The following is a 20302-nucleotide window of genomic DNA, read 5'->3' as shown; positions in this document are numbered from 1 at the left end:
CAGCTAAGAGGTCTGTAGGACCCTTGGGGATCACAGCTTTGTATTAACTGTTACTTATTGACACTCAATTGTGCTAGGTCTACTTTGTTTGTGGCTATCCAGGATTGCTCAAGTAGCCCAAGCCACATATATGTACACAAGAGAGCTGGTTGACACACAATTTTAGCAGCTGGATTGCAGTAGCTTGACCTCCAGAGGTTGGTGACCTATGCCTGGGTGGTTGGAGAGATGAGCCAGCAGAGCTTGTCCTAATGCTGGCCTATCTGGATCCAAGCTGGGTTACTTGCCTGCTGTGCAGAAGCCACTACATACTTCCCTACCTCTTAATTAGTTCAGCCTAACCAGTGATCTGGTGGAGAGGCTGTAGAACCATGCAGCAACTACATTGGGCTTCTATTTCCAAATAAATATAAGTCTGGCTGCTTCAGAAGGGAAACACTCTTTTAAAATCTGGCTCTTCTATCCTTTATTGTAAACTGCTCTTCTGTTCACACCCACACAGTGGGATATGAAGCAGGGAAGTGGTGGTGGGGAGGGGGAGAAAAAGCTGGTCTAGCTTGGTTTCACTTGCAGGAGCGAAGCCTTCATGGAAAAGCGCTCTTCCAGCATTGAGAGTGGAATCCCATCCTACAACAACCATGCTCCATGACTTGGCAGGATACAATTCCTCCTCTGCTTCCTTTCTCTCTTGGTCTTTCTAGACCTTCAATCAGTAGCCTAAGCTGAGTTTTAAGCTGGTTCTCACCCTGCTGCCTTCACTTCTGGCAAACCAGGGCCTTATATTATGGAGGAACTGGCAAGTTAGACTTGCCTGCAATGGGATCTAAAATCCAGCTCTGCCCTTGCCACTACTGCATTGCTTCATCTTTCTGTACTTATCTTTACCACCTCTTTCAAAAGTAGCTTCAAAATCTTCCTGTGAAATAAAAGTGGTGTGTGTGTGTGTGTTTGTTTGCTAAGAAACCTGAAACTATGGAAAAGCAGTCTCTCTAGTTACAGCCCTCCCCCTGAATATCAGAGCAGGGTTCTCTGAAATGAATGACCAGCTTCTGGTACAGCTAGGCCACTTGCCAGTAGCAGCACAGATGCCCACCCAAAACCTGCCTCCTCCCAGGCTCCTTCCACTGTAAAGCAATGTACTTTAATTTCAAGTTTATTCTGGGCTGTGATAGTTGATCAAGTAAATCCAAGATAACTGTTGGCCTAGACTCAGGGGAAAAGGGTCCTATTTATTTTCAGCTTAACTAACACAAGCCAATTTAAATTTAGAACTTGGCACATTTCTGATGGAAATCATAGCCTCAAGGAAAGAGAAATGGAGTGGTTTTAATTTGTGCCTTATTCTATATTTTTAAATACCAAAATAACAAGTGGGCACATCTACATGATACAGAAGGATGTATAGAGAGAGAGAATTAACTGACATTTTCAAATAGAATGGGGGTGGTGGTGGTGGTTTGGTTTTTGGTTTTGTTTTGTGTTTTTGTTTAAATCCCAGCACTATTACAGGTGCTGTCCTGCAGGGAGCAGCCTACTAAGCAGAACTGCACCTTCCCTGGTGCTTTTCACTCCTGTCCTTTAAAAGGCTGAGCTAGAAGCTTAAACAGGAATTACTTATTTGGTTACATCTGAAGCTTAAATGGGAACTACTTATTTCGTTACATGCAGTTGCATCAGTTGACTTATTACATAAATGTTTTGTATAGAAACAGTTGCTAATGTGGCAGCAGCAGAGCTCTGGAACCATAACTACTGCTTCATATTCCCATGTGAACTCCACAAGATGCATTGAGGAGGAACTCACTTTAGATACTAGCCCTTCCAGTTATTCTGTTTAAAAGTGTATGCTCTTGCCAGTGCAGGCAATGCACAGGCTGTGCTCCATCTATCCCAGTATACTAACTACAGCCACACGCTTTTCTGCTAGTTGCATGTGGAACTGAGGAAAGAACCTGTTTAACTATAAGTGCCTTATTAGCACAGGAAGCAAACTGCTGGCTTGGCTTCAATATCTCTACTCATTCTAGTTGATCTGGTGTAACTTCAAGTTCCTAGGCTGTCCCATGCACCTAAGCACTGCTGGCAATCTTCCTAAGAGAAGCAACTTGCCCTGAACCATTTTAGGTACAGGCCACTACCTTTTATCTGCTCCTGCAACTCCTGCTGAGTGCAGGATTCTTCCTTTCCTGTCCTGCAGGCTCCACCTTGTTTGACCATGATTTCATGCTAAATGTAACAAATGCAGTGATTTTGAAGTAAGCCTACAAAACTCAAGTAAACTACTTTTTTTTATTTACTTATTTGTACGCAGTAAGAGTGAAGTAACCAAACAAGAAAAAGTCTACAAAGAAGAGACACTGATGCTTTTTATTCATACTAGAACAGAACTGATGGAAACAAACTAGAGGTTGGGTTTGATTTTCATTAAGACTTGGGAAGTAATACGAGTTGCTGCAATAAATCCAAGATTTATTTGCTACATCAGAAGAGTTTTAAGTGCCCAGACACTTTGTCCACCAGATCAGCTGGTCCTGGGCCAATGCCTAAGACAGTTTGGGAGCCAGGTGCAATCTGAGTACGACCAGCATCTTGAATTAAACTCACAGTCAATCCTAGCTGTTTAGCATCAACAAGGAGATGAACTAGAGTCTCTTCATCAGGGGCTCTGAGCACCACTTTAGGCTGCCCACAACGCTCCCACTGCTTGAGGAGCTCTGGGTTTCTTTTCTGAACCTGCTTGTACGCAGAAACTGCAGCATGTGAACACTGCGCTGCCACTTTGCCTTTCCCCATCTTCAAGTCTTGGCGGACAATGAGCACCAATTTGAACTCCCCAGACTCTCCCATGATGCTGGCTTCGCTCCCCAGTTCAGCAGAAGGCATGTTCATGCGCGCTTTGGATGGTCTGAAGAATCGTCCACGCATACCCCAACCCAGGCACACTCCACAGGCCACTCCAGCCGTAACACTGAGGAGATCAGGTTTGGAGAAGTAATCCATGGCAGCAGATTCTGGAGACCCACTGACAGGGAAGGAAAGAAGAGAAAAAAATGGTTGCAGTCTTACAAAGCACCTGCCATTCAACTAGGCCACGGGTGGGGCCCTGCAGGGGGCCCCCCAAAATTTAGCAAATTAATATTCATCTTCCCCAGGCTGCCTGTCATGTGGCCCTTGATGGCTTCCCAAAACTCAGCAAGTGGCCCTCTGCCCAAAATAACTGCCTGCCCCTGCACTAGGAGGCCTTTCATCAGGGTGCCTGCACCCAATTTGCAACGGATAATAGCCTCCTAGAGAAGTCAGGCTGGAAGTCCATGGGTCCCCCCGGGTCCAACCCTATCCAAACCATCACATGCTCTCCATCACCTCACTTCTGCCTAAAACTATTGCATTCCCTGATGCAACTGAACACCCCCACGTGAACGGCAGCAGCCAATGTCCTGCTTCTATGAAACATCCATGGACATGACAGCACCTCTGCCGCACACAAAAGAGGACCAAGGGAGGCCAAACAAGTGTCAGAGCAAAAACTTCTTCCCTTTGCTGTGCCCCTTCGGGGGGGGGGCTGCTTCCCTGGAGGCAAGTGTGACTCGTTCTCCTAACGAGGCCACCCCCTCCCCCCCCACTCTTTACAGAGCTGCATTTGCAACACCACTGGCAATGAGAAGATCGGCTGTGCACCCCCTGGAAGCGCCAGCCACAAAACTGGTTGGCGATCGGACACTGGGGACCCCCCCCACGATCTGGTGTCCCCCCAGACTGGGGAGGCACCAATCACCCATGCGCAACACGTGGAAGAAACGGGTCGTGCTGGCATCACGCTCTCCTTGGTCCGTCCCTGCTCCTGGATCAAAGCCACGTCCCGCAGGACAGCGTCCTGGGACGGGCTGGGTCGGGCCGGATTATGACCAGTTGGATGTTCTTTGGCGCCTTTGCGTACGATCAACATAACTCACGAGGAAGGATTTTCAGGAAACATTAAAAGGAAAGATTATTTCTGCACAAACCATCATAATCTCTGAACTCGATATGAATACTATGAAACAATGAAACCTAGACAATGAATGCCTAGAACAATGAATACCTAGAAACTACGAAACAATAAGAACAGCGGGGCAGAAGTAGGTCAATTTTTGTCCTATTAGAACAAAAATGTCCAGTTGGGGGGGAGGCGTTTCTTATTTAGAGGCTCCCTTATAGTGCGAGGGCCTAACATTAACGCTGCGCCGGACGGTCCCGGAAGACCAAGGGACTCACCTGAGAAGCGCCCACGCGTCCGCCGCTGCTCCCAGCTGCTGTCGCCCGGCAGTGACGTCAGCGCGCCGCGGCGCGCGCGCAACACGCCAGCGCTGGGGCGGAGGGGCGCAGCGGTGAGGGGAGCGGCGCGCGAGAAGTGACGCAAGTCCCCGCCTGTTCCGCTGCAGCGCTCCCCCTCCCCTCCGGCTTGGCCCGAGCCCAGCGGCAGCAGCCGGAGCCGGCGGCGCTGGAGCGCGGTGAGTCCCGGGCGCCGACATCCACTGCCCCCCCGAACTGGGCCGGGAGCGGGTCCCTCGCGCCCCCTCCGTGAGGCGACCCCCGGGCCTCATTCAGCGGGGGCTGCGCGGTGCTCCTCCCTCCTCATCCTCGTCCTCACCCCGCCCCCCCCCCCGGGTCTGCATCGTGTTCGTCCCAAGCAACCGCTGCCGAGCCCTGAGCGCCCACCTCACGCGGGGCCGTCGCTCTCACTCTTGTCTTTCTCCTCAGGGCTTCGACCGTCTCGGCTCTAACAGCCCAGATGATGCAACCCTGCACCTTGCGAGGTTGCAGCGCGGTAACGAGTCCTGTCAGGGTTTCTGAGCTGTCAGCCTCTTGCATCACAAAGTAAATGTCCCGTTTCTTCGGTGCATGGATTGGTCCCTTTGGGAAATTCACGCGACTTGCCGTCTTTTTCCCCCACCCCCAGCCCACCACCAGCGTTACCATGCTGCTTTGTTCGTTTTTGTTGGGGTTTTTTTTTTTTAACGTGCCCCACGTTAATCCTAGAAGTGATGATTATTGCTTCATGGCGTTCATATAGGGAGGGAGAGTTTGGGAAACATCCTGGTAGGAAATGTTGCTCCTCAGGACCACCTACAAATTTGGACCGAGCTGTACTTTCTAGCAGCTGAAGTTGGTTTTGTGCCTTGCCCGTGGGTGGGGCAGGAAGAAAGCATGAGTCTTGAGTGGGGAGAGGTGGCTTGAAAGGCCAGCAGATTGAGCAGCCGGCGTCTTCTCCCCTGTGAAATTCCTTTCATTTCTGTGTCGAAATCCCACGCTGACGAGACTTTTCCCCGGCTATGTGATATACAATGCATTTGAGTCCAGCATACATATTTTCAGTCGTGCCTGAAGTACTTTGCGTGTCACATTTGTCTCATCGTTATGGCTGTGCCATGTATTGCTTAATAAATGGGGTGTTACAGATGGTATTTTTTAAATGCATACTAGGCAACCCACAGCACCAGAGCATAGCACGTGAAGGCACATTGTTTGGTGGGCACACCTTGGGGTGGACAGCGGGGAAGGGGCAGGCAGGGGCTGTGCTGCCCCAGCAAGAATCAGGCCCCCACCATCCAACCGTGGCCGATCCCTGTACTAGAGTTTGCCGGACAGTAGCAGCCTGCCGCTTCAAACGAACAAGCGCTCTCCGCTCTCTGGATTAACTTGGTTCTCTGCTTCAGCATAGATAAAATCTGTTGAGGGCAGTGGCATTCCATGGCTGTTTTAGACCTGGGGTCCATTGGTGCTGGACTGCGATAAGCCGGTAGCGATGTGGCTGTCTCCTACAAGGAAACAGTGAGAGACTAGTGGTTTAGGAATTGGTGTTGGTTCCCCAGAAATGGATTTCTTTAGTGTTTCTTGTTGAAAAATATGCTTCAAAAGGCTCTGTCTCTCTCCTGGATGATTCCAAACCCACTCTTGCAACTCCGGTAGTGTGGGCAGGGCATTCCTGTCCAGTCACATACCTCCCTTGATTGTATAAGCAGGTGTTTGAGCTCCTCTTGGCCCATGGGAGTTGAACAGAATAGGTGAAAGGACAAGCAAAACCTTGAGTGGCAGTGGGAAGGGTGTGGGGTACTGTGGCGAGGGTTTCCTACCGAGTCCAGTGTGGAGCCTTTTTTCTTTCTCCCTGTCTTTATATGTGACCCATGTAGGCACTTCTTCTGGAAGAAGTGACACTCTCTCCAAGTCGTGGCCAGACAAATTTGGTGCCATTTCCTGATTGGAAACCTTATAACATCTCACTACTCCACCAGGCAGTAGAGAGTTCAGAGGTGGCGAAGCTCAGGGCTGTGCTGTTACTCTGTCTTGGCCCAGGTCCACCTGATGTGCTTTCTTGGCATTCCTGTTGCTTCTACCTTGCAGCCTGCCTCTGTCATATCAGAGGAGGCCAGTGATGGCAAGCCCGGCTGCTCCACTCTGGATTTTCCTGTGACAGTGTTGGTTGCTGTGCTAGGGGGTCTGAATGGCCCTGCCATGGTGGGCAAGCTGTCTACGTGAGAAGTGAATGGTGATTCTTTGACATCAGGCCAGAGTAAAGCTAGGTACTTGTCGATGTTGAAACAACTAGAGGATGATCTTAAAGCCTGTCCTGCCTCTCTGAATCTGTCCTCGTATCAGCCTTTCCACACCCTTTGTTCTGGCAGAGGCAGTTATCTGAATCTTCTCTTGTTTTGTCTCTGTGGTAGTGCATAATTCTGACCCAATGTCTAGTTCGCCTTCCCAACTGCAATCTGCCTTTATGGCATTGGCTGGATGTTGTGCATAATACTTATCACTTTGTCTCTGTGTGGTAGTGTCTGGGATACTATCTTAGCACTGTATGGGGAGAACATGTCATCGTGTTCTGGTTCAAAAGCTGCTTGGGTGCAACTTTTTTTTTTTTAATGGCTCTGACATGTAATTGCCTCGAAGCAATGTGCTCCAGTCACTTCCTGAAAGCAGAGGGCTGATTTGGGAGCTCAGGAAGCCAAATTTTGTTTGGCAGCTTAGGTGCAATGTTGTGAGAAGGTCTTTGAAGAGGGCATGCGCCAGCTGCTGTGTGAAGCTAGGAGCAGCTTCCTCTGCAGCGGGTTGATGGCCTTCTGAGAGGAGCCCTGTCACCCAGCCAGGTTCGCTCATCTTCCTGACCTGCCTCCCAGGATTAGCCCCATCATCTCTTGTTGGTCTAGGGAGCGAGGAGTCTGACCTCTGGTTCAGTGTGGCAGCTTTTTTCTTCTGACTGTCAGAAGAGGACAGAGATTTTATGTACCAAGTAGCATTGCTAGAGAGTCTGGAGAGCTGCAGTTTGGTTGCCTCTTCTTATCCAGTATGCACAGAAAGGGCCAGTGTAGGTGCACATCTCTGCAGTAAGAGAGCCCTGATCCTGCAATGGGAGCTGCACCATTTAAGTCCATGGAGTGCTCCGTTGGGTAGCTGGGGCTTCACGTGTAGGCACAAGAGTTTGGGCCATCAGCACTTAACAACTTGGACACAGAAATGCATGATGCCTTCTGGAGCAGGAGGGCTGGAAGCGCTGTGGAGTTATTTTTCTTTCTAAAGGCACTCGAAAGTCTTGTTGGGAAAATGAACGTTTCAGCTGGTTGGTTTTTTTTAGATGACTTTTTTTTTTTTTCCAGCTCTGGCTAAAAATTGGAAGTAGGTCTGGTGCACAGAGGCATAACCCACTAAATGGAAACCTGTGGTCTGTAACTAAATGACTTGTCCTTTCCTATGTGGGATTAGTACATTTTTCTAACTAAAATAGTTTAGTGCTGGAATGCGTAGGCCTGCATCAAAGTAACCCATTATTGAGTGATCTGTGGAGATTTCCAATACCTCTAAGACATGTCCTAATTCTTTCTTTTAATTGAATGCTTCCCTGGAGTGTTCAGAGGACTCAAACATCTCAAGTGGCTGCTTTTTATATTTTGTATGGCTTTGAGAAGTTATTAACCTTCAGGTCATGAACTGTATCAGTTTGATACCATGTGATGAGCAGGTAATATCTTCCTCTGCAGGGGGCAGAAGATCTGGGAGAAGAGCAGTCCTTTTGGTCCTGAATGCCTACAGAGCCGACAAGGTAGTTGACTCGATATACAGAAGAGGTGGAAAAGACCTGAACTGCCAGAACAAGAAGCCACGAGGTATGTAGCGCTCCATTTGTAGACCTTTTTTTTTTGTTTTTCTGTTCTTAAGTTTGTTCCCTCACAGATCATCTGTGGTGATCCAACAGAGCATAGTACATCGTCTCCATGATAAGAGCCTATACGTTGTCAGTTTACTCTTTAAACTTACCCCGAATTAGAATCAATGTAGGCATAATGCTGTAAGACCGGGCAAAAGACAGTTGGAAGCTACAAGTGTTACGGAGGAAGAAGCACTAGGATCAAGGCAGGGCTGAAATGCTTGGGTGAAAGGGAAGGAATGGCCCCCAGGTTGTTCATCGCTGCCACTCGGGCCTGCAGCATTGATTATGCTGAGTTGATATGATCTAGGCGGGGGTGTTGGAGAAATGGTCTCGGATGTGATTTGGAGTCCAGTGTTGTTTGATAAGTAGCATGGGTGGAGCTCGTAGACTTAAATCTTGACTTGGCACAGAGCTCTCGGTGATCTGCATGATACTTTATCCCTGGGCTAGGAAGTGTTGTGTTTCATCACTTCCTAGCCCAGGGATAAAGGTTCAGGTCCCGTCGCCTCTCCTCATAGGGCCTGCCCTGCTGCCCCCTGACTATGCGAGTGGCCCTCCTCTGGACCCTCTCCATGTTGTCCACATCCCTCCTGAAGTGTGGTGCCCAGAACTGGATGCGGTACTCCAGCTGCGGCCTGAACAGTGTCACATAGAGGGGCAGGATCACCTCCTTGGACCTGCTTGGACCTACTTGGACATAGCAGACAGCAGGAAAAATAAACCGGCCACGAGCAAGGCCAGGTGGGTTGTTTGGCTGAACCGAAGTTCCCAACCAAAATCGGGAAACATTTATGGGAGAAGAAAGCAAGAGGGCAGAGGTACAACTCTCTAAAATGTCCAAGGTTCCCGCCTCCGGGCTGTCTCTTGCTTCAGAGCACAGAGTAGGTGGAAGCGGGCTTGTTGGTTCTAACCGTGTCTCACTTCTGGACTGCTCTTGTGCTGTCCTTGGAAACCGAGAGAGTCGTGAAAACGGCTTAACGCCATGGCTACTTGAATCCGAGGCAACTTGCAGTTTAAGACAACCTTGTACATGGAAAATGTATACATTTGTTAGAATTTTTCATGTATAGAATCTAATTAGCAGAAGGTTGTCTTAAATTTATTCACCCTGACTACTACAGTGGGGAAAGCTTTGTGTGTGTGTGTGTCTGTGGGGCGGGGTGGCAAGTGGCCTGACCCCCTACCTGTTGTCCACATCCACCAACTTGTACCTCCTGGAGCCATTCCCCCCTCCCCAGTGCCTGTGTGGCCCAGCACTTGCTCCCCTCCTCCTCGCTGCCTGTGCCTGTCCTTCCTTCCTCCCCTCCCACCGCTCTTACTGTCAGTTGTGGTTCTGGCTCAGGACTGGGAGGACAAGGTAGCTCTGACCTGGGCCAGCGTCAGAGCTGCAGCAGCTGCCTGCTCTCTGCCCCCCACTGGCCTTGTACTCAAATCCAAGACGGGGCTCTCCCCCATGTTGAATGGTGGGGGAAACCTCACCCTGGATTTCTGTAAATACAGTAGTTTCCCTAGTGTTTAAACATAGTGGGGTCCTCAAAATCCTTTGTGCAATAGTAAGGGATTCTTGTAAGCACTCTTATCTGCTCCCATACACTGCACCATCCACTCCCTTGGCTAAAGTACAAAGTATATCTCCCGTGTAAAGCACTGTTGGCTGGAAGAAAGGAGATGCATTAGTTAATGGCTGAACTATAACACCATTTGAAGACTCACATTTCTGGGTAGTTCTCTTGAATGCTGTAGGAAACTGCTCCAAATTTGGGGAAGGAAAGGGTTTTTTCCTCGTGTCAAGATCAGACAGGCGCTGCTTCAAGTGCAGCTGGCTGGAATTCCAGGTGTAAATTTGCTTTGGCATTGGGATGACTTGTTACAATTTACCTTTAACTTTTTGGTAAACCACAGCAGCCATTTTGGTGAGCTGCCTCATTGAAGGAGGAACATTTTGACAAACAGTAATTGTCTTTGCCGTGAAACTCTCTGGATCACACGCATGCTGAATAGAGTACTGTGGGCTGCCCATCCAGCCCCACAAAGAAAATCTTGTGAGCGAACCCCAGCATTGCTCTACCACTACCAGCGTAAGCAGGCCAGATGCAGCAGGAAAGGAAAGTTGTGTTGTTCCATTCAATATTTATTCCTGTTTTGCTGCTGTATTGTGCTTCAGGTTGATTTCCATCTTGCTGTGGAAAGCACTCCTTTTCTCATGCTCATAAGGCGTGGGTCTGGGGCTTACTTTTCTTTCACTTGTAGCCTCAAGCCTCCATAGATTGTCCATTCAAATTTACCTCTCTTTAGTTGCAGCCGTTGCAGCCTTAGCTTCCTCGCTCAGAGTGTGAAATGTCTCTGCAGTTGTCATTTAAGGATTAGGCAAAAGATGGATAGCATTGGGTCTGAACAATCTTGGAGAGCTGCAGATTTTGCCTGCCATTAAAAAGTTAAATGAGGTGAATGGCAGTGCTGCGTGACGCTTCCATCCCAGCATCCCGTTCAACAGAGCACGTCATCTTGACTAAGTCCATTTTATTAAAACATAAGCAAGCAGAGTGCGCAGGCCAGGCCTGTTCCAGTTGACATCTCTTTGAAAACTATGCTAGCTAAATGCATGCAGAGGAAAAGGAAAGGACTAGAACAACTCCAAATTCTCATGTATAAGGTTTTGAAATGCATGAGAGCTGTGCGTCAGCCAAACAAAGTATGCTTGAGTTTTGGCCCTGCAAAGCTGTCTTCCAATTGGGCCCTGTCCCAAAACCACATGCCCAAATGGCTTTCCCTTCTGAAGGAAAGGGAGTCTCTGTAATCATCAGTCGGTGCAACCGTGGTCTTCCAGTTACACCATTTCTTTTCAACTCCAAGCCTAATGCACATCTCCCTCATAACCACATCATAAATTTGGTTACTAGAAAGTAGATGATCTTCCATCCTCAGGGATTCGTCACCCCGAAGAAATCAGGACCTGGCTCAATATTTGGTCTCTATCAAAAGCCAGTATTGTCGTAATTGTAAGTTGACTCCTGTGTTTAAGTCGGTCCCTCATTTTCAGCTTCAGTTCTAAGACAAAATGGCTTACTCCCTTTCCCTCCCGGCTATACGTCAGTGACTGTAGAAAGTCCTGAAACTGGTATTGTCCTTAGAAAACAGCCAGGAGAATCGAACAGGTGAGAAAAGGATCCAAGTTGTTAAAGGCCTTACAAATATTAAAACAAGAAGTATACTGAAAATAATTCTGATTTTGTTTTTTATTGCAAAACAATGTAAGGACAAAAGTCAAGATTGGGTCCTGGTTGCAGGTTGATACTGTGCATGTGTTGACTGTGACTTTTTTTTTTTTATAGCAGGGGAAAAATAGGTCAACTTATGAGCAACACAGTACCATAGCTACCTCTTTCTTCTGAGGTGCATTGGTGTAACTCCAGTCATTTCAGTGGTTGCACACTGACATGCAACCTTGCGTGGAAGGAGAATTGGGCCCGTGGACTCTACTTCCATTTGAGCAGGTGTTCTGGGTAAAACCTGGAGCGCTGGTTTTCGTATGACGGTGTAACTGTGCTGTAGAGCTGCTTGCTGCAGCATTTCAGTCCTGGGCATAGCAGGCTCTGGAGCCTTGTGGGTATCTAGCATTCTGCAAAAGCAAGCGTTTGCAAGGTCATTCAGCTTTGCTCCTGATGGGGGGCTTTGGGCGTGTGACCAAGCCAGATTTGCAGAGTGGCTACAGCAGGTTTTCTTGTCTGTCTAACTGTAAGCCTGGTGCTCGAGCTTGCCTGCAAAATTCAGGAGACTAGATTTTGGAGAGGCTTCTTAATGAGACCCAGCTGACACTTGACCAAGTTTGTTCCTGAAGCCCTGATCTCAATGGCAGCAAGTCACTTTATAGGTATTTAAAGGGTTGACTTACAAAAGATTTCCAATGGAAGGGAGTTTTGTTAGTGGTGCAAGTAACATAGGAGCCTCCTGAAACTGAAGAAATGAATCTAAACTCGATCCTCTGTTCCCTTTGTGGTTTCGCCAGCCCTTTGTGTGCAGGCAGTTTCTCCTGGTCGGGGTGTGGGGGAGGCATTGTGTGCGGAAACGGTTGAGAGAAATGTTTAACATAGTTAAATGTTTAAGTCTGATTTGTAAAGCTACGGAAGTTGGGAAGGGCACCCTGAGGATAATTACTTGATGCCTCTTGCCACTGGCTGGGTACAGAGCCACTGGGTATAGAGCCACTAGTTCTAAGCTGAAGGAAGCTCCCCGCTCTCCTACCTGCCAAACCTGAGGGTCTGTTCAGGTCCCGACCCATATTTGTACCCCATGTGGTGGGGGAAGTGTATTCTTTCTAAGGAAAACTCATTTCCTTCCATATACCGGTTACGTAACCTATCTTTTTAATACTCCACGACGTCTTCCAACATGAGAAGCCTACTAAAGCCGTGAGCTCTTATTTTGCTTGCAGAGAGAAACTTAATAAAAGTATGATGTTTGCTTCCTAGAGCAGTTCTTCCAAAAACAATATTCCTGGGGAATTAATATTAACAAATATTAAAAACAATATTTTAAAGTTAACAAACTTAACTGGGTTATTTTCTCTGGGTTGATTGCATAAGGATCATCAGCTGTTCCCTACAAAACCTCTGTTGCAACATCCTATTTTGTGCTGTCCTATTGCTTGTTGCAACACTTGCACTCCGAGAGTGTGTACTTAATCGCCTGAGTTGTTTAGGAGTGGACACGGAGACTGAATCTGGGTATGGCTCAAGAGGCAGGTGCATTTGATGTATGTACTTTTACTGGTTTTAGGTATTTGGATTGTTTAGAAAACCAGGAGCCAGTCTATGTCCTGGTTCCTGAATTAGGTCATTGTTATAAAAGCTGATGAACTGCTCTGTTAGCCTGCTGTCTGTGTGACCTTGTGCCCCCATGGAGTGTGATCTAGTTTCTCGCGTGAAGAGCATGGTTTAAATTATTTATTTCAGAGTTTGTCTGGGTGTGTTTTGATCCTCCTCACATTTGACTTCTGCCTCGGTTGGTTGCAGACCAGCTGATGATATATTATAGCAGGTCTGAACATGGGCAGCTGCAGTAGCGTGCCTGCTTGCTACCTTCACCTTGTTTCAGTTTTCAGGAGATATTAACAGTAGTAAAGTATGAGCAAAAGGATCCTAATTTTAAGGCACTCCTCCACGGCTGAAACTTGCGTGTGTCACATTAAGGGTAGCTAATGCTTAAGTTGAATTGGAACTTGCCTTAAAGTTGCCCTTTAAGGCAAGTTTAGAGTTGTCAAAAATGAGTTGGTTGGTAGTGGGATGTAGTTAAAGTTGAACAGAAGCATACTTTAGGGAGCTGTGGTATTTTGCTGGGAAGTTCATGCTCCTTTCAGTGTTGCAGGTTTTTAACAGTTGTTGCCATTTTCTGGCAATTCGTTCATTTTCTCCAGTGCACAGTAAGGATTCAGTAGTGGTGACTGTGAACCTTGGATCACTGATGCAGAATGCCTGCCCTGAATCCTCAGAATGTGTATTAAGTACAGTTTTGTTCCTGCTCTTGGTAAACAGAATACCTTTTTTCTCTTTATTGTTCTTAGATCCTCACAAGTGACTGATCTATGAAATGGCAGAGAATGGAACAGACTGTGACCAGAGACGCATAGGAATGATCAAAGAACAGCACAATGGGAGCTTCACAGGTCAGTTGGAAATGGCCAACTGCATGGTACCTTCACTTACCATAGAAGGACTGGGAAGGTGTTTCTGCCTCTGCTGCTGCTGACTGAGCTAGGCAGAGCTGCTGTGTGGGCATGCCTCGCTCCCTCCCTCCCATTCCACCTCTGCTAAATGTTGGGAAAACGTTAGGGTGGTGCTGGGCATTTTCCCAGAAGCAGCCTGAGACCAAGATCCCAAAAGGGACTCGCTGCACCAAGCAGCTGTTACATTTTTTCAGCATCTGAGAGCAAGTGGGCAGAGGATGCTTTCACAAAAGCACTGCCTAGCACAGTATTTCTCAACCTGTGAGTCACAACCCAGAAGTGGGTCGCTGGAATATTTCAGAGGGTCGCAAACTGCAGCAGGGCAGAGGGGCAGTGGGAAGGTGTCTGCCCCTTCTGGGCGGGGTAGGGGGCAGCCAGAGCTAGTGCCTGTGCTTGGAAGGGTGGGGGAGGGTGTCAGCCACTGGCAGGGCCAGGGAGGTGTGGGCTGGGACAGGTCATGGATCTTTGCAAATGAGGCCTGGTAGGAAAAAGGTTGAGAACCACTGGCCTAGCACAAGGGCGCAAGGTAGATGTGCCCTGGGTGGGGAAGTGATATAGAACTGTACTGCCTCCAACTGTTCTGCAGCTCTAGTGCACACGTGTGTTGGTTGCGTGTTCTTCAGAGCTGCATTGTTGCACAGTATTGAAAAGGGACTCTGGTGGCAGGTATTCAGGATTTAGAAAGCAGTTCAGGCAGCCTGGCCCTTTGCTGAGGAGCTTGTTCTTGGGCAGTGAAATAATCTGCCTTGTTTTGCAGGAAACCCACGTCTTCATTTCCCAGTTTCTTTAGCCCCCTTTTAAGATGGAGTTTAACCATAATTTGCAAAAGACTAACAAAACAGTTAACTTCTTAGTCACTCTTTAGAGGTCTGTGTTATTCTCTGTGTCCCTTTACTAGTGTAGAAATAATGCTTTAGGACATCAGCTCCTATCTGTGAGTAGATGAAACTGATTGTGTGAGAGAGACTAAGGTTTATCTGCATTCTGTTGCTCTTTATAAAAGTCAGCATTTTAGCCTTTTCCTGTGTATTTGTTGTGGTTTGCATGTGCTGAACCGAAAGGGAAATGAATCAATGTTCTGTTGGTTTCTGTTAGCCACCTTGTTTCTTGTAGCTAGGCATACTACACATGCAATCTAGACTCTACCAATCTCCTCTTCCTTGACTGCTTCGATGGAGGAATATTGTTCCATATCTATGCTCTTATGTTCTTTACATTTTCTCTAGCAATATCATTTGCTTTCTAGTAACTCTTTAGCCAAATATTTAATTCCTTCTTTTCTTATTTTCCCCTGTAAAACTGTTTGCGGTATTTACCTCCCTTGTTCCTTTTATTCGTGTGGCTTTTTTCCCCACACCTGATCTACAGTGCTCCATTTTTATTAAGTATGATGCATCCTTGTTAGAGATGTCCCGAAACTGCAGAAAACAGCAAAGGTTCTGAAGCCAAGAAGCTGGCGAGATACAAAGAGAAATTGAGTGTTTTATACAGCTTTCTCATATATGAAGTCTTAAAAGGGAGGTAAAACCTCATGCTTTAGGTCATAAAGCTAGTCTCTGAGAATTAAGAGTTGAGGGACAGGCTGTCCCACATCTGCCCAGTACAGTGTTTCTTGCTTATTCATGTAGGGCTGTCTTTTTTTCCCCCAAATACAGGATTAGATGGACCATACGATTCCTATATAGACATTACATGTTAAATTGACTAATAAAGTCGGAGGCTGTATAGTACAGGAGTAGATTAACCCTGATTAAATCCTGTGGCCTTGGGCTAATTTAATTAGCCCCCTGACAAAAGCATGAAATTTAGCAGCCTTCATATCAATGTTCGGGTACCTTTAAATGTACTGAAGAGCAAATAAAGAAAATCGTATTCTTTTCTGGCATGCATAGATGTAGTCTGTGCTGCTTCACAAGCAGTCTTGTTTGAAACCTTTGTTCTCTTGCCCTCAGTCATCTCAGGTTGTCCCCATCCAGAATAATGAACATTTTTAGCGTTTATGGTGCTCTAGAAGATAATTGCCAAATACTATTCGTAAACCTTCTGCACTCATTCTCTGAACGTATAATACACGACATCCATGATTGCTAAAGTGCGTGCTGTCCTGCACCTAAGTGTAGTTAACTTCCTGTTCACATTTTTGCCACGTCACTTAATGTAAAGACTGGCTCAGAAAGAATGCTTGTGAGATGGACATGCTTCCTCTTGGAGATGGGGCTTGCTTTGCCTGAGTGGTTTGGTAGAGCAGTAAGTCTTTATAGGTCATCTGGGGATAGCCTGAAGCTCTGACCCAGGTGACTGACGTTATCCAGTTACACAGGGACTCGGTGGTATGAAAACACATGCAGTTCAACCCCGTTTGACTGGCAAAGTCCAGAAATAGTTTTGGATGAGGGCCACATTTGAAAAGTACAAAACAAAATACCCCTTCTGCATTGGGGAATGAAGGCACTGTGCCTACTGAATTACCTGGGCACAGTGGGGGTGCAGCGTCTGACTCGCACCCTAGCATTGCATGCTTCTTAAATACCTCTGTGGCTATCAGCCTCTGGAGCAGTTAATCAGCTGGGCTGTGATGGGGGTCTCCTTTTTGCTGTAGATCACCTCTGATGCATAACATCCTCAGTGGAAGTTCTCTGCAAGAGAAGAAGGTGACTGCTGTGAACACCGGTATTCGTTTTCCAGAGAAGCAAAAAATATCACTGAGCTTTCAGTTGAGGGGGAATCTGATCTGTCTACTGACCTGCGTTTTCAACTCTTCTATTGCTCTTTGTTTCCAGATCCCTCTCTGGTGAGCGAGCGGAAGCGACGGGACCGAGAAGAGAGGCTGAATATCGTGCTCTGGAGACAACCACTGATTACCTTGCAGTATTTTCTCCTGGAAACACTAATAAACTTGAAAGAATGGACCATAAAGTAAAGATCCCCCCCTATGCCCCCCCCCCTTTTAAACTTCTTCTTGGTGCTGTGGGGAAACCCAGTTTCTAATTCAGTGGATTGCACTAACATCTTACTTGTTCTGATGATTTACAGCCAAAAGATTGTTTCCAAGAAAGATACTTGGAACAAGGTGTATTCCCAGCTGCTCCCCAGATCTGTGTGTAAACTAAATTGGTATCAAACTCCAAATTGTCTTCTGAATAATGAAGTGTTCCTCTCCAGAAAGACAGAATGTTGCTTAGAGACCCTGAGGGCAGGAGCTCCTGGCTTCTTTTCTTGACCATAATTAGAAGAGAGCTCAGATTTGATTTATTTTTAAATGTATGCAGTTGAAACTCACGAGGTTATCGTTAGTAACTCCTTGCTGGGGCAGAGTTCAGGATTACGTGGAAGTTGTGCTGGAGAGGACTTTGCTTCTAATCTCTGTGGTCCCCTCCGTAGTAGGAAATTAAATGATAACAGTACTCTCGCTAAACCAGAGGTGTCCCAAGTGTGGCTCATAGGTCAAGTGCAGGCTTGTGGCCCCTCTGCACCCTGCCACCCAGGACCACCCCTTTGAAATGGTCTTTCAGGGGCAAAACTTGGGGAGCCTCTGTGCAAAATCATTGCTTAAACTGTGGGGGGAATAAACTTTCTTTCTGGCTGGGGCTGTTACCCACAGCCTGCTTAACATCCCTGGGGAAACAGATAGTTGTCCCTTGATGTAGCAGACATGAAAAGGCAAAAAGCTAAACATAAATGAAAACAGTAAGGGAGAAAGCCAAGAGCGACAGACCTCCCGGCTGGTGGATCGTTAGTTGGTAACTCATGCTCAAGAATGAGCCCAGTATTGTTTTCTGAGCCAGCAGGTGTGCTCTGATACAGTCCTGGGTAACACTGGCAGAACTTACTGACTGGGTTGAGAATTGGTGGTACGGGGTTTTGTTTGCCCACCCCTCCAGGCCAGAAGGAGCATATTGCTATTAGGGGCCCCATGGAGAGGAACTAGTAACTTGACTTGGTCTACAGAAATGACCCATGTGAAAAATAGCTTGTGGGTTGTGTAGTTAAATCCACTTGCACTTCCTGCTTGCCTTCGGTACGTTTGGCTTGTTCCTCAAAGAACTGCTTTTCTGTGTCCTTCCTTAGTCATTTGTGACAGTTATTCATTTAAAATCTTCAAATAGATTGCTGAAGAGCACTCTAAAAATAGCATTGATTTGGTACTTTATCCAAGCCAGTACTTGGATTTCTGTGCCTTGATATTCTGTCCTGCATCCTCTCTTCTAACACAGTAATATTCAATTGCTGAAATGGTATAGCGTTCACAGAACATTTTCTCACTCTGGCCTTGTATAATAATAACTTCAGATTGCTGTGAAGTTGGGATGTTCCATCTGATTGGTTAAAAAAAGCAACTTTTGGTCTACTGTTACAAGTAATACCGAGTATTTCTGTCACTAAAAGGTGTGTGTGGGGGGGGGGGGGGCGGTGTTCAGCCTAATTTAGTCTTCTGAGGGCATCAGTCGCTGCTTCTCCAGTACAGTTGATTTCCCCCTGGGAGATTTTCCATAAAGTGACAAGGGAGGGCAAAACTGAAAATAGGCAAATATGGTTGTAAGTTATAAAAATTGGTGGTGGGGGGTGGGCACGGGGACTAGTGAAACTGCTTGTAAATAACTGACAAGAGAAATCCTTAGATTCCAGTCAATAGTTTCATTTTTTTTTAAAATGTAGAAATAGGAAATTTAAAGCTTGCTTCATTTAGCATGAGCTGACAATTTGGGTGAGCTAGATTGCTAGGAAAAATAATCTAAATGTCTCTTATTGCAGCCTTGTAAAACCTACACCAGCAAAAAAGCAGAAGTAGCTGGATCTCAAATTACATCGGGGAAACATGCCCACCCCCTATTTGCCCCCCACCAATAGTTTCCGTCCACTCGATAATTAGCTAGAATTTATTTACATGGAAGTCTTCCAAGGTGCTTTTCAAGGGTGAATGTCCGTAGACTGAGAACCCAAGCAGTGCTGAGGCAGCCCATCCTAATGCTGCTGCACCCTACCAGTTCGAGTATGTTGCTCAGAATTAGGACTTCTGTCTCTTATTCTCAGCCCTTCCCCCTGATTTTGACCTTGGGCAAGTTACTTGACTGCTTTATACCTTTGCTACCCCCATCGAGACTTTAAGAAAATTGATTGTACTGCAGTAATAGCTACCTTGAGGGCTGAGCGTATACAAAATGCTGAGCTACTTGAATGAAGTGGTGTAGAAGTACAGGGTGATTTTATTCCACTTCCAAGTGATATCGGGGATTCCCATGAATCGGGACTTCTCAGTTCCATTCTGGGAGCACTGAACTGTATCTTGCCATAGCGAATTAGTTAGGCTTTCCTTTTGTCCTTTTTTTACCCTAAAAAAATTGTTTTATGGGGATAAATAGATGACTTTGACATGCATGGAAAATGCAAGCAGCCCTAATTGCAATTTGTCTTTTCAGATTGTGGCATCGCCGAAGTATCTTGGTGTCTTTTTTACTGCTGCTTGCAGCGCTTACAGCTACGTATTATATTGAAGGAATACATCAACAGGTAGAGGTTACAGGAGTTATTTTCTCTAGGGAGGGGAAGGGCTGTCACTTCCTGCCCGGACCTCATGGGAATACATGCATGAGGGATTGAGTGACACCATGCTGGAATTGTAATGCATCTTCCTGAGCTTTTGTTTTATGTTGGTTAACCATTTCCACTGCCTGAGGATGTTTGTTCTCTGTGTAATGAGACACGCCCCCCCACCTGCAGAACCATCAGTGTTAATGATGGGGGAAGAGTGGTTGTATCCGTGAGCCCATCACACTGCAGTGATGTGTATTCCACTTGCCATTAGTTGCTGAGTAAGTAACCATCGTCAAAGCTGCAGCAGTGCTTTTCCACACCTGTGGTCAGTGTGAGTTTGAGCCTAGTATACACTGTTTAGCTAGGGCTACACTTGGCTGTGATAAAAAGCTTCAGAGCTCCCAGACAGATGTTTCCTTCTTTGTAGCAGAGAGCTCTCCTAATTTTATGGGGTGGCCTTTATCTGTAGACACAGGATGGTCTGAACATGGGGCCAGGAGCTTATGCCTTCAAATCTCTGTGCTGCTGCTGTTTTGTATCCCTTCTCCTTTGAAATGGGTTTAATACTTGCCTGCCTCTTGGGTGATGTAGAGGGATGGCGCCATCACCTTAATATGCTAAGGGGATGGCATCCTCCTCCTCCCCATCCTGAGTCTTTCTCCAGCAGACTGCTGAGCTGGATTGAAAGGACTGCCAAGCAGGGGGCTGGCATTTGGCTGCCTCTTCTACCCTTCTGACTCCTGTGTCCACCCCCTATGACTAGATTTCATACCGAGTCCACTTGAACACACCTCTTACCTACTCTTAGCTGCACATTTGTGGTGCAGGGTTTCCATCTCACAAAGCCAGATCTTTTATAATTG

The 20302-nt window shown here is 46.8% G+C and overlaps 2 protein-coding genes across 4 annotated transcripts in view; one reads left to right on the top strand and one right to left on the bottom strand.

Annotated features, from left to right (window-relative positions):
- Positions 1-2353: 2353 nt before the first annotated feature.
- PTRH2 (peptidyl-tRNA hydrolase 2) lies at positions 2354-4374 on the bottom strand. The gene is made up of 2 exons (XM_090025478.1): positions 4255-4374; positions 2354-3022 (listed from the first exon to the last, which is right to left on the bottom strand). The coding sequence occupies exon 2, from the start codon at positions 2998-3000 to the stop codon at positions 2482-2484; it is 519 nt and encodes a 172-aa protein (XP_089881604.1). The 5' UTR covers positions 3001-3022; positions 4255-4374; the 3' UTR covers positions 2354-2481.
- Positions 4371-20302, top strand: part of VMP1 (vacuole membrane protein 1) — a 76397-nt gene continuing 60465 nt past the window's right edge. Inside the window, exons 1-5 of one of the 3 annotated variants that reach the window (XM_090025475.1) lie at positions 4371-4490; positions 8016-8141; positions 13746-13847; positions 16688-16823; positions 19325-19415. In XM_090025475.1, the coding sequence (XP_089881601.1) occupies positions 13772-13847; positions 16688-16823; positions 19325-19415 (303 nt within the window). In that variant the 5' untranslated portion in view covers positions 4371-4490; positions 8016-8141; positions 13746-13771. Of the gene's footprint in view, positions 4491-4758; positions 4858-8015; positions 8142-12846; positions 12939-13745; positions 13848-16687; positions 16824-19324; positions 19416-20302 lie in introns of those variants that run through there. The other 2 variants (XM_090025476.1, XM_090025477.1) reach the window with 2 other exon arrangements.

Source organism: Crocodylus siamensis, chromosome 13 (assembly GCF_052110815.1).
Source record: "Crocodylus siamensis isolate JL-2025a chromosome 13, ASM5211081v1, whole genome shotgun sequence".
Taxonomy (NCBI): domain Eukaryota; kingdom Metazoa; phylum Chordata; order Crocodylia; family Crocodylidae; genus Crocodylus; species Crocodylus siamensis.
The sequence above is the reverse complement of the archived record's forward strand: the minus strand, read 5'-3'. Positions and strand labels throughout refer to the sequence as shown.